At 42.3% G+C, this 13,511-nt stretch overlaps 1 protein-coding gene across 26 annotated transcripts in view; it reads right to left on the bottom strand.

Annotated features, from left to right (window-relative positions):
* Positions 1 to 13,511, bottom strand: part of PPIP5K1 (diphosphoinositol pentakisphosphate kinase 1) — a 332,491-nt gene that overhangs the window by 240,494 nt on the left and 78,486 nt on the right. For all 26 annotated transcript variants that reach the window (XM_077473361.1, XM_077473337.1, XM_077473343.1 and 23 more), the window contains exons 4-8: positions 10,541 to 10,631; positions 6,089 to 6,174; positions 4,601 to 4,755; positions 2,850 to 2,951; positions 2,600 to 2,761 (exon numbers count right to left, since the gene is read on the bottom strand). In XM_077473361.1, coding sequence (XP_077329487.1) covers positions 2,600 to 2,761; positions 2,850 to 2,951; positions 4,601 to 4,755; positions 6,089 to 6,174; positions 10,541 to 10,631 — 596 coding nt within the window. The remainder of the gene's footprint in view (positions 1 to 2,599; positions 2,762 to 2,849; positions 2,952 to 4,600; positions 4,756 to 6,088; positions 6,175 to 10,540; positions 10,632 to 13,511) is intronic.

The following is a 13,511-nucleotide window of genomic DNA, read 5'->3' as shown; positions in this document are numbered from 1 at the left end:
TCGCAAACGCTTGGTTGCAGTTGTTGCTGCTAAGGGTGGCCCAACCAGTTATTAGGTTTAGGGGCAATCACTTTTTCACACAGGGCCATGATGGTTTGGATTTTTTTTCACCTTTAATAGTAAACACCTTCATTTACAAATTGCATTTTGTGTTTACTTGTGTTGTCCTTGACTATTGTTTAAATTGGTTTGATGTTCCGAAACACTTAAGTGTGACAAACATGCAAAGGAACAGGAAATGAGGAAGGGGGCAAACACTTTTTCACACCACTGGATTTCACTTCCGGAGTTCATACCGGAAGTGATATCATATGACAATTTGGTGGTACTTAGAGCATTTTGGGGTCATTGTTCCTATTTAAGCGATGGTGTTTGGGGGGGTCCACACCCCAGATGATGATTATGCGAGTCGAAACTCGTAGGGTGAACCTACCAATAGACATCGCTTTACTATCAATTTATATGCTGTTTACAATTATGGAAATGTGAGTAATTTACTTTTTTTACATTAAAAGAATTTTAAAACGGGATTAAGCTATGTGACTTTTCAAATTTTTATGGTTTACATGTGAAACTCCAAAATGTTTACTCCCCATTTGGCGTCCGGGAAATGTATGGTGTCAGCTTTTGGGGATTTTGGGATATGAATTTATCTGACGGATTCATCTAATTGATAAAGCTTGTTTGACTTGGGTGGTGTATGCCTCACCAGGTTCAAACTATCTGGTAAGCCTCCTCCCTACAACGGTGGCAGTGGTGGTGTTTTCTTGCTTTAGAGAATCAAGTTTTGGATTGTCTTCTATGAACATTTACATCTGTTTATACATCGTATTATCTTCTATGAACATTTACATCTGTTTATACATCGTATGAAGTCACTCGGATTTGAATAACTTTGTGCAAATTTAGCAATATACACTAAAGGACTTTCAGGACTTTTCTGTTTGAATATATAAACACACATTCACTTTATTTTGGGTGTTTTATATATGGTTTATTTTATTCCTTACAGATCATTTATACAAGTTTTATATTATGTATTATAGAGGTTCAGGTCTATATCACTATATATAATATCCACAGGGGGTTATATTCATATTGTGGCAATTTTTCTAACATAGCGCTACACTTTTTTTATATTCACTTTGATGCTTTTGGTCTGCAGCAGTGTTGGCGGCTAGATTGTAGCTGCCAACGGCAGTGCTCTAGGCCAGTGTTTCTCAACTCCAGTCAAGGCATCCCAACAGGTCACGTTTTCAGGATTTCCTTCAGATGAAATGGCTGTGGTAATTACTAAGGCAGTGAAACTGATCAAATCACCTGTGCAAAATAATGGAAATCCTGAAAACATGACCTGTTGGGGTGCCTTGAGGACTGGAAATTTGCATGATAGTCAAAAAATAAGTGAAAATTACAAACAATAGATGCTGTACTTAATAGCCCAAAAACGTATGAAACAAATTAAGTCAACAATAACCTCATATAGCACAGCAATAAACTAGTAAAGCATTTGTTAACTCAGATATGACACTCAATGCCAGCCCCCTCTATTAGAGCCTGGCAAAGCAGACTGTAGAAGTTTTTTTATAAAAACGAGGCATGTAAATACCCGTTTGGAACAATCTTCAGGCCGGTCACATGGCTCGCGTGTCACCCGGGGAGATCACATGGCCGCTTAGTCTCTCCTGTAGTAGCTCTAGAAATCGTCCGGGAGTCACGTGATTGGCCTGAAAATCACGCTAAATCAGTATTTACAATGCTCGTTTTCATAAAAGATTTATACAGTGTGGTATACCAGGCTATAATAGGAGGGCCTGGCAGTGGCCATATATAAACTTTTATTTGTACTAATAGCGGTGGGGATGAGGGGGGGGGGGGCAGACACAGAGCTGACAGGCGGGGAGAAGGGGGTGAGGGGCAGAGAGGAGAGCTGAGAGCAGGCTGCAGATGACGGAGGGATGCAAACTGACCAGCCCTGGTTATCGTGGTCGGTACAGGGATACAGGAAGTGACAGGTTCAGGCAAGTTTTTTACAGTTTAGAGGGGGGCAGATTACACAGCACAAGCACTGTGCTGTTAAATCTGGTTTAAGGGACCAGGATCTGTATTTATTTTTTTGGGGTTAACAAACGCTTTAATAGAAAGGTTAAATCTTTAGCACTGTTCTATGAGGTTAATATTGGCTTCATTCGTTTCATAATGTGTCTGTATACATCTCGATCTATGCACTGTTGCAGCACAGAAAGTTATGATTAAACAGGTGTGGATTATTCTATGTATACATCATGTCTGACAAACGACATACCAGATTCAAGCATTGCCTATGGTAAAAATGCAGAGTATAGCAAAGCAGTTTAAGAAATTGTCAGCCATACTGACAACTTCCTGCTGTTCAAACGATTTATAATGCTCATAAGCTGTACAATAGACAAGTGCATATCCAGGCATACAGAAATGGCCTGCAATTTTATGTCATCCTGAATAAATGGTGCCAAATTTACAAGTATAACATGCACATTTATGGAATCTAAAACTCCTATAATAATTTGGAAGAAGGTAAAACAGCATTTAATTCGTAGCTTATAAAATAGATACAAACCTTAAATGCCAAGCAGACCTTCCGTGCCACAAGCTTTTCCATGGCAGTGAGCATGACAGGATAGCGGATCTCCTTGCCCTCACTATCACGCTCCACCTTCCCATCCAGAGCTGGAGATTTGCGGGCCTCTGCATGGGCATAATCTGGACCTACAGTGTATACCTAACAAATATGAGCAGATTACATTTGTCACTCTGTTACTGCAAAACAAAAATAGAGACTGCAAGTCAGACAGATCCTTTAGCTGTACCTTAACATCAGTGCCATCAGTCGGCATGAACTCTTCATAAATGTAGGATCCCGTTTTGCGAACACTGCTCTCTGGGGAGTAAACACTGCTACGACTGCCAATCTGTATTGAAAAAAAAAACAAAAAACTAAAAAAACATCCAAAAAGAACACATCCAACATTAGGGGCCCGTGCCTTGCACTGCAACACAAACATTCATGCTCTGAGGTGCATTGCACCTCAATGCATGAAAAAATAGGACTTGCAGCATTTTTTGCAGAACACTGCAATGCACATTGTACAGTTTGTTGCGCTGCAGTGCATAGTGGTAGTGTGTTGGGGTGACGTTCAAAAAGACGGCCGCAGCCTGGTGTGAACAAGCCTTTACAGCAGTGTATAGTATTTTAAATGATAACCAGAACAAGTGTTTTTTTTTTTTTTTTATGTAATGCACATGAATTTACATGCAGAGAGTACACTGTATCTCCTGGAACTGATTTAGCAGCTTTTTTTTATCAGCCTTAAAAGGAGAAGTCCAGTCTGAGCTTGTTTGGCTGGGCTTCTCCTAAGGGTCACAGGAGTGCAATTTGTTTTTCACTCCTGTGAGCTGTTTCAGTAGAGAACGGTCTGAAGTCCACTGACGTCACACAGATCAGTCCAGGCACCGCGCCATCCCAACTTTGGAAGTCTGGATCCGCCAGGTGCCTGGACTGATGATAGTCTCAGCCTCTCAGCGAGCCGCTGAGATAGCCGCTCCCCTCCCCTCCACAGCTCAGCGCTCTAGTGAGTGTGGCGGAGCAGAGCAGGAGAGCTGCGGATTGACAGTCAGCAGCTCTCTGCTTGGGGAGGTGAGAGAACGGAGCCATCTTCGATGTTAAATGACTCGGTTCTCAGTGCATCCACCTAGGCAAGTATGAATATGGGGAAAAAAAGCAAAACCCATACATCTCCAGTATGTTTGGCATGATGCCCAACTACTATATACAGTGTGACAGTACGAAGCTCTGTCAATGCAGAATTGGTCAAGAAAAGGACATATGATTTGCACGTTTGTTAAGTGCAGAACTAAGGAGCCTTTGTTTTGAGTGGAGAAAACTTCAGGTTTGGAAATTCCTGGATGGGGCTCCATAGTTTGGAGATTCCATAGTGTCTTGGGTGGGACAGAATTTCCAACCCAATGTCTGGGTTTTTTGGAGGACCAGCAGGGTGTGTGCTCAGGTGATATAGGCCTAAAGCCCCTTACATGCGGGTCAAATGTCTATGGAAACCGGCCGACATTCAACCTGTGTGTACTGCAGCCAGTCCGAAAGAAACCGGTCGTTCAGCCGGCTTCTGTTGTAGGGGCATTACCAAAAAAAATCTGCCAATTGGCTCCCAATAACCACTCTCAGCCAATGGATGAAAGCACTGACCGGAGTTTTCTGACCAGAGTGGGGGGTTGGAGTCCCCCTGTTAGGACACAATAGAACAGCAGGGGAGATCGCTGTACTAACATCAAATTGCTAGTACAGCGGCTCCGAACTGAGCTGTCCGTTTTATTTTGTTCAGCCCGCTGGGTTGAACAAAAAAATAAATAAAAAAATAGTGGCGTGTACAAGGCTTTAGTATGGAGGTTTGGGAATACCTCCCGGCTCCACCCAAAAGAAATAGGAGGTCTTGTCCAGGAGTCATGCAAAGAATCCAGGAAGTTGTGGAAAGATATGGCCAGTATACAGGCAGCACACATGAAAGAGATTTTTTAAGCTTATATGGAATTATCAAAAGTGGCATACCTTTCTGAAAAGCCTTTGGCTTCCACCTCCTGCTGACGTGGGGTAATAAATATATACGTTGTGGTCTTCTGCGCTTACTGGCTTTTCTACAAATGGCTTTGGGAAGATTTCTCCATTCACTTCTACCTGATCCTCGCCTTCTATTAGATTACACTCTGTGAAACAGTAATAACAGTCAACATATTCTGTGCTCAAAATATTAACCTGTATCTGAATTAATGAAAATTACAAACAGGTACATAAACACACAACAACAATATAATAGTCAATTAATTAACTCAAATAGGATCTTTGCATGATGGTATGAGCATTCATTTTAATTTCAATGTGTTTATTGGTTTTACCGTAGAAAATAAAACAAGCATTATATGTAGATAGATGTCCACAAATTAAGCATATGAAATAACAACAAGTCATCAGTTGAACAAAGGATAATACATACAGTAATTTGTCATCATTTATGTATAGTTGGTATAGTAGGATATGGAGGGAATAACATCAGTACAGTCTAAATAAGAAGGCAGTGATACCGCCTAATGTGGCATCTGCACATCATCTAATGAGTAAGGATGAGCTCAGGCGTGTTCGCAAACAGCACGTGCAGAGCCCGCCAGGAAGTTGGCACTGGGAAGTGCTAATCACAAGTGTCAGACATTTTCTGATCTCTCCAGCCGCGCATCGGGACAACGTCTCACTGCTTGTGATTAGCGATCCACAGTGCCGACTACCTGGCGGGCTCTGCGTGTGCTGTTTGCGACCACGCCTGAGCTCATCCTTACTAACGAGTAGGTTAAAGGAGAAGTATGGCTAAAGCTTTTTTGGCTATACTTCCCTTATGGATCATAGGAGTGCAGTTCGCCCTGCACGCCTATGACCTGTTTTTAGCCGACAGCGGGCTTCGGCTGATGTCACAGAGCCGGTCCAGGCTCTGAAAAGGCTCCGAACATATAGTTGGGAATCCCCCAGGAGCCTGGACCAACACCTGGCTCATCCTCTCAGCGATCCACCCAAGAATCTGAGCCAGCTCCCCCACAGCCCAGCACTCCAGTGAGCACTGGAGGGGCAAAGCAGAGAACTGAAGACCGGCATGATGTAGGATATATTCAAATCATCACAAAAGCTTTGGCATGCGGTGGTTAGGTCTGCCATGGAAAAGGTCAGATGGCGATACAGGATTCCAACTTTTGAGGAACTTATTGTGGTTGTTAGTAAGGATGCTAGTTCGTTTTTCTTTAGTAAGGAAGCAGTCAACGCAAATTTCAACTTCAGAGAAGGGAGTGAATTACTTCTTCTGTGCTTTGTCAATTGTGAAGTATGAACATTATTTTTGTACCTTAAGGACTGCACCCCAAACTGTAAATGTATAATAAAACAAAGTATGAAGACAAATGGCTTCATGTTGCCTAAAATCAGCACACCTAAGCCCACCATATTTGTACCTTGTAAATATGAAAGTCATGCCATGGCTATTTGCAAAATCAAACTCACCATCTGGCTTGTCGGGGTCTCTGTTGAGTACAGCATAGCGAGGAAGATCAATTCCCTCCTGCTGCAAAATTCGGTATACTTCCCTCCTATGGGATGAGGAGTTGACAGACAAGTCAGGTTTTACACAGCATTACAGACATTGTGCATTGTGCTACTACTTACATAACATCCCATATTTTATATAAGTGATTGAAGGAATTCTGCTTTTTTCCTGCGATTGCTTAGTGAATAAAGCAGAACACAGATTAGTGAACAAGACTGACCAGCAGCTCACACCCTTTGATGATTCTCAGCCCTTTTCAGCTACTCACAATACATGATAACCTTCATAGGAAATGCAAGTTTAAAGTGTTAGTTCACCTTTACATAAAAATATTATAGGGTGAAAGAATACCCCTACTACCAACCCCCTGGGCCCGGCTGCATTTATCTCTCAGTGCTGGCACGTCACCACATTGAACTTTCAGAGCCACTCTGATCATTTATCAGTCCAAGCCCTGATGAAGGGAGACGCTATGAACCACCAAAACCCGTTTTAATTTTATAAGAGCCTAAATAAAATGAAATTCGTATTTTTGATGTTCCGCTTTTTGCACTTCCTCCTTGCACGCGCAGTCCCTATTTAAGCAAATTGCAGACCTTCAGCCACCACTCCTGGAAGAGCTGCCTAAGGAGAATCATTCCCATTGCGCTGATTAACCACTTCCCACTGTCTATATACACCCACCTGTGGCAGCACAAAGGTGGGCCTCATTCTGTGCTGCAGCATTAAATACTGTACATACCTCTTTAGCTCTGAAAGCTTAATCAATTGCATGCCCTCAGTGCTGTGACCGCACACCTAATCACATAGCAACAATCAGGAGCAGGTAGGACTGGCTCCCAATCTTGTGATTACTGTGACAGTCAATCTCAGTGTCTACACTGATTGCCTCAACACCCCTAACAAGCCTCCGTGACCTGGCAGCCACTGTCATCCAAACAGAACTTGATAGGAAATCTAAAATGTTACATTTGCCATGAGATAATGAAGTGAGGTTATTCATCCAACAAGAACAGACGGTCCACTGACCATTTTCTTAGATGAGAACTTCCCTTACTTTGGCTTGACTTCCTATAATTTCCTGTTGAATCTCCAGGATAGGAAGTGAAGGGAAATTTCCATAGCACAACACAGGCATAAAAAAAAAAGACAACCTGATATGGGTTTTATCCTTCCCTACTCAATCAAAAAGGAAATATAAAAAAAAAAGTTTTGCCTATACATACGCTTTAAAAAGGTAAGTATTCAAACTTCTTTTAGGCAAGGGGTCCAATAACTTTAACTTACTATCAAATAAGAAAAATTATATTATATTTTATATATATATATATATATATATATATATATATATATATATATATATATATATATATATATATATATATATATATATATAAATGGCACTTGAGAGTGCAAAATCAGGCTTACTTCTGCATAGAAACCAATCAGCTTCTAATCTCAACTTGTTCATATAAGCTTTGGCACTAAAAACTTGAAAGATGATTGTTTTCTCTGCAGAAGTGAGCCTGATTTTGCTCTCTCCAGCTTTAGTAAATTAGCCTTTTACCGTATTTATCAGCATATAACATGCACTTTTTCCCCCTGAGGGGTGGAAGGAGGGGACGAGTGCCGCTGGATTGCACACAGCCGCGATCTCCTGTGTATCCGGCGCTCCGTCACACACTGTGCCACCCCCTGGCCCGCCACTGGACCACTGTTCTGTCCATCACATAAGCCGGGCAGGACTGTGAGTGACTGAGCACCGGATACACAGGAGATCGTGGATCAGTGTAATCCAGCACTGGCACATCTGCAATCATCGGCAAAGGCGAGTCTGCAGATGGATACTAAACAGGCTGCAATGATGGGCATGTTAGAGGCTGCAGATGGGCACTAAATAGACTGAAATAATGGGCACATTAGAGGCTGCAGATGTGTACTAAACAGGCTATAATGATGGGCATGCTAGAGACTGCAGATGGGCATTAAACAGGCTGCAATAATGGGCACATTAGAGTCTGCAGATGGGCATAGATCAGGCTGCAGATGGGCATGTTAGAGGCTGCAGGTGGGCATATTAGAGGCTGCATTAATGGGCACTGACAAACTACATTGATGGGCACTGACCCTTATTTTAAAATTGAAGGTCTTTTTCTGAAACTTTCCTCTAAAGTTGAGATGCGTGTTTTTTACGCCAATAAATACGGTAATTAACCTTTTTTTTTGTTCAATTTGATAGTAAATAAAGAGTTAATGAAGGTTTTTTTTTTTTGCCAAAGCTTAAATTGAACAAGGTGAGGTTAGAAACGGATTGGTTAATACGCAGACGTGAGCCTGAATTTGCATGTTCTAGCTTTAGTAAATAAACCCCACATTGAGAAAAAGAAGCCCAGCTTACTGCTTACAGCATGGTACAAAGTGCACGTGTATACATTAACCACTTAAATACCCCCCATCGCATATATACTGTGGCAGGGTGGCTCTATCACACGAAACAACGTACCTGTACATAATTTTGTGCAATAAATACTGTGGGTGGGCGTGTGCTGCAGGGGGCAGGAGCCAATAAGAGGGCCTGCCGAACCCAAAGTCTGCTGGCCACCCACGATCACTCCACAGAGAGGCAGGACGGGGATCTGCCTATGTACACAAGGCAGACCCCCGTTCTGACAGAGAAGTACACAGAGATCTTCTGTTCCTTGTAAGCGGGAACAGAGCTGGTTGGCAAGCCCAGATCGCGGGTTCCCGACCCAGCATCCCAGAGCAGCAGTGTTGTGAATGAAGCCGATGGCAGAGGAAGCCAGCGGTTGCGTAGCAGAGCCACATAAGACGATGCTTCTTGTATAGCGCCACCTCCTGTCACAGCCGGAATGATACCAAATGTACACTACCTGGAACAGCAACAGCTGGCAATACCCAAATTGAAGACCGTTATTAAAAGTATGTTTAATTCTATCATAACAGTGTATATATGGGCATATCTGTTCTGCAGTGGTTATGGGGCTGCTTTCAAACTGCACTGAGCCATAGACCTCTGTTATTACCTATGGGTTTGGTGCACTTTTAGAAAGTGCACAACACCTGCAGGATATAATAGAATTTTATGGCAAAGTGCAGCTAACCCACAGGAAAGCCAGAGATGCACTGCTCTGGGTAGACCACTGCACATAAGTGTGGAAACAGCCTTAGGCCCCTTTCACATGATCGGTCCAACCCAATCAAACCTTCTATTCACCTCTAAGGTGCGGCAAATGTAAACAGACTTGTGTCTGTTTACACCTGCATACCTTCAATCCGATCCGCTAAAAGAAAAAAAACAGAAGGGGATCTGTCCCCTTCCATCTGGGCGGATCGGTGGGCCCATAGAGTAGAGTGGGCTGTGTCCGTGTCCGCTCTGCATATGCGGAGTGTACACGGACCTGCTGTCCACACACTCCACTCATTGTGGCCCGTGACTGGTTACCAAGTCACTTGAGTGGCCCTTATTCTTCAAAAGGTTGGGCACCCCTGGTGTAAGCCAATCAATATACGCTTATTGGGATTTTTTTTTACCAAAAATATGTAGAAGAATACATATTGGCCTAAACTGGATGAAGAAATTAGATTTTTTTGCTTTTTTTTTTTATTTTGGATATGTATTAAATGTAGTAAAAAATATTGTCTTTTTTTTTCAAAATTGTCGGTCTTTTTTTGTTTAAAGCGCAAAAAATAAAGACCACAGAGGTGATGAAATACCACCACAACCAAGATGCCCTTCATGCATTAATGGCCAAGCCTAATCCAGGATTCACAGGGATCAAAAGCAAAGAGCCTCTCACAGCAACCAAATATTGCTTTCTAGCAGTTTACTGAGGTTAAAAAGAAGATAGCTGTTATGTTATTTGTAAAAGCATGCCACACCAACAACTGGTACACTACAAGCATACTCTGTGCATGACCCATGCAGGCTGTCACCAGGCACACAGCTATTAAAAGATCTAATCACTAATTTGCCACTATTTACACGACAATGAAACAATCATGAGTAACTTGAAAACATGTATTATGCCTCATTTAACACTTCAGTACTGTTTTTAAAAACACAAATCCTTTCATTTAGGAGGCATTCCAGGCAGGGTCTATTTTTACACAAATATTATAGTCTAACATGGACCAGAGTTAACTATGTACACACCATACCTGGAAGCTGGAAATCAGTGAAGTACCCACTGCTACCCCAGTGATATCCATTTCCTTCTGGGCTCCATGCTGAGCAGCTACTCTGCTGCATTCTGAACACAGGAGGCTGGACAGGTGTGGAATGTATTCTATTTGGGCCAATGTAACCATGTACAAATATACCATGCCTAGAATTCTTTAAAGACAGTACAAAATATGCTGACCTATTATTGGCACCGAATATATTTTACCTGTCTTGGATGTAATACTGCATATCCAAGTCATTGATGAGAACAGGGTTACGCAGTTTTGAGTAAGCAACAGCTTTATCAAGTGGAAATCCTAAAAAGCATCAAAGAAGAGAAAGGGAGATAAATATGTGCCGACAGTATGGAAATATGTTTAAATTACAACCTAGCATAAAAATACATGTCACAGGACATATGTTCTTGAGGTGGTAAACTATAATGCAATAGACTTTTTGTTCTTTTTCTTTACATTAAATGTAAAACTATAAACAATACTCCAATAAGCATTATTTCCATCTTTGATTCCTGGGGAATTATTTATATTGACATGCTTGCAGAATATGTTTTAGAATTTAAATACAACTGTGTAAATATGGGAGTCTTTTAAAGTGACTGTAAAGTTAGAAGGTTTTTTTATCTTAATGAATTCCATTCATTAAGATAAAAATCCTTCTGTGTGCAGTAGCCACCCTCCAGTACCCCCTAATGCATACCGGAGCCCTATCTCTGTCAAGCGATGTCCATGAGTGTCTCGGCCTTTCGGGACTCTCCCTACTGACTGGCTGAGACATAACAGTGGCACCATTGGCTCCTACTGCTGTCAGTTAGCCAATCAGGAGATAGAGAGGTGGGGCTGAACCGCAGCTCCATGTCTGAATGGACACATGGAGCTGCAACTCTGCTTGGATGCACCCATAGCAAGCTGCTTGCTGTGGGAGCACTTAACAGGAGGAGGGGCCAGGAGCACAGAAGAGAGACCAGAGAAAGGTCGTCCCTTTGATCTTCAAATTCATTAAATGGAGTAAATAAAAAATAACAGTGGTGGTGTTTTGTATTTCTCAATTACCGGTACTTGAACTGAACAGTTTTCACAAACACTGCTTAGAAACGGCATGATGGACACAAGTGGCAATATTTTATCTTGTGGAAGAAAAATCCTAAGTGGTTGTAAAAAAAATGTTTACAAATAAAAAAAAAGTCAATACTTTGTAGAACCACCTTTCACTGCAATTACAGTTGCAAGTCTTTTTGGGGATGTCTCTACCAGCTTTGAACATCTAGAGAGTGACATTTTTGCCCATTCTTTGCAAAACAGCTCAAGCTCTGTCAGATTGGATGGAAGGCGTCCGTGAACAGCAATTTTCACAGATTCTCAATTGGAATTAGGTCTGGACTTTAACTGGGCCATTATAACACATGAATATGCTTTGATCTAAACTTTTCCATTGTAGCTCTGGCTGTATGTTGAGGGTCGTTGTCCTGCTGGAAGGTGAACCTCCACCCCAGTCTCAGGTTTTCTTCTAAGATTGCTCTGTATTTTGCTCCAGCCATCTTCCCATCAACTCTGACCAGCTTCCCTGTCCCTGCTGAAGAAAAGTTTCCCCACGACATGATGCTGCCACCACCATGTTTCACGGTGGGGATGGTGTGTTCAGGGTGATGTGCAGTGTTAGTTTACCGCCACACATAGCATTTTGTTTTTAGGACAAAAAGTTACATTTTGGTCTCATCTGACCAGAGCACCTTCTTCCACATGTTTGCTGCGTCCTCCACATGTCTTCTCACAAACTGCAAATCGGACTTCTTATGGCTTTCTTTCAACAATGGCTTTCTTCTTGCCACTCTTGAGCTGTGGATCTCTGCAGCTCCTCCAGTTACCATGGCTGCTTCTCTGATAAATGCTCTTTACCTTGCCTTTCAGTTTAGGTGGATGTCCAAGTCTTGGTAGGTTTGCAGTCGTGCCATACTCTTTTCTTTTCATTTTCGGATGATGTATTGAACAGTGCTCTGTAAGATGTTCAAAGCTTGGGATATTTTTTTTTTATAACCAAACCCTGCTTTAAAACTTCTCCACAACTTTATCCCTGACCTGTCTGGTGTGTTCCTTGGACTTCTTGATGCAATTTGTTCACTAAGGCTCTCTAGCAAACTTCTGAGGGCTTCACAGAACAGCTGTATTTATACTGAGATTAAATTACACACAGGTGGACTCTGTTTACTAATTAAGTGACTTCTGAAGGCATTTGGTTCCACTAGATTTTAGTTAGGGGGTATCTGTGTAAAAGGGGTCTGAATATAAATGCACACCACACTTTTAGACCCCTTTCACACCACACCACCCATTGCGTCAGCGGTAAAACGCCGCTATTTTTAGCAGCGTTTTACCGCTGGATTTGAGGCGCATTTCGGCCGCTAGTGGGGCGCTTTTACCGCCGCTAGCGGCTGCGAAAGGGTTAAAACCGCCGGCAATATGCCGCAATAGCGGCATTTTGCCGGCGGTATTACAGCGCTGCCCCATTGATTTCAATGGGGAGCAGCGGTGGAGGAGCGGTAAACCCACCGCTCCTTCACCGCTCCAAAGAAGCTGCTGGCAGGACTTTTTTCTGACGTCCTGCCAGCGCACCGCTGTAGTGTGAAAGCCCTTGGGGCTTCCAAACGACACACAATCGTGCAGCTTCTTTAGGGCGGATTGCAGGCGCTATTTCTAACGCTATAGCACCTGCAAAACGCCCTGGTGTGAAAGGGGTGTTAAGATATTTATTTGTAAAAAAACAACATTCATTTTCCTTCCACTTCACAATTATGTGCCACTTTGTGTTGGTCTATCACAAAAAATCCCAATAAAATACATTTATGTTTTTTGTGGTAACATGACAAAATGTGGAAAATGTCAAGGGGTATGAATACTTTTTTAAGGCACTTTATATGCTATATTATTTCTTTTTTTATTTGCTAATTTTTTTCCCACAAAAGTGGCGTTACACACGGTCGGACATTCCAACTACAAAATCTGTCTGATTTTTATCAGACGGATTTTGGCCCAAACTTGGTCGCACAAAGTTGTTGGAAAATCTGATCGTTCAGAACGCGGTGACGTAGAACACGTACGACGGGACTATAAAGAGGCCAGTAGCCAATAGCTTTCATCTCATAATTTATTCTGAGCATGAGTGGCACTTTGCCGGTCGGAATT

Source organism: Lithobates pipiens, unplaced genomic scaffold (assembly GCF_037356315.1).
Source record: "Lithobates pipiens isolate NorthernLeopardFrog02 unplaced genomic scaffold, aLitPip1_a1.2 Scaffold_8, whole genome shotgun sequence".
Taxonomy (NCBI): domain Eukaryota; kingdom Metazoa; phylum Chordata; class Amphibia; order Anura; family Ranidae; genus Lithobates; species Lithobates pipiens.
The sequence above is the reverse complement of the archived record's forward strand: the minus strand, read 5'-3'. Positions and strand labels throughout refer to the sequence as shown.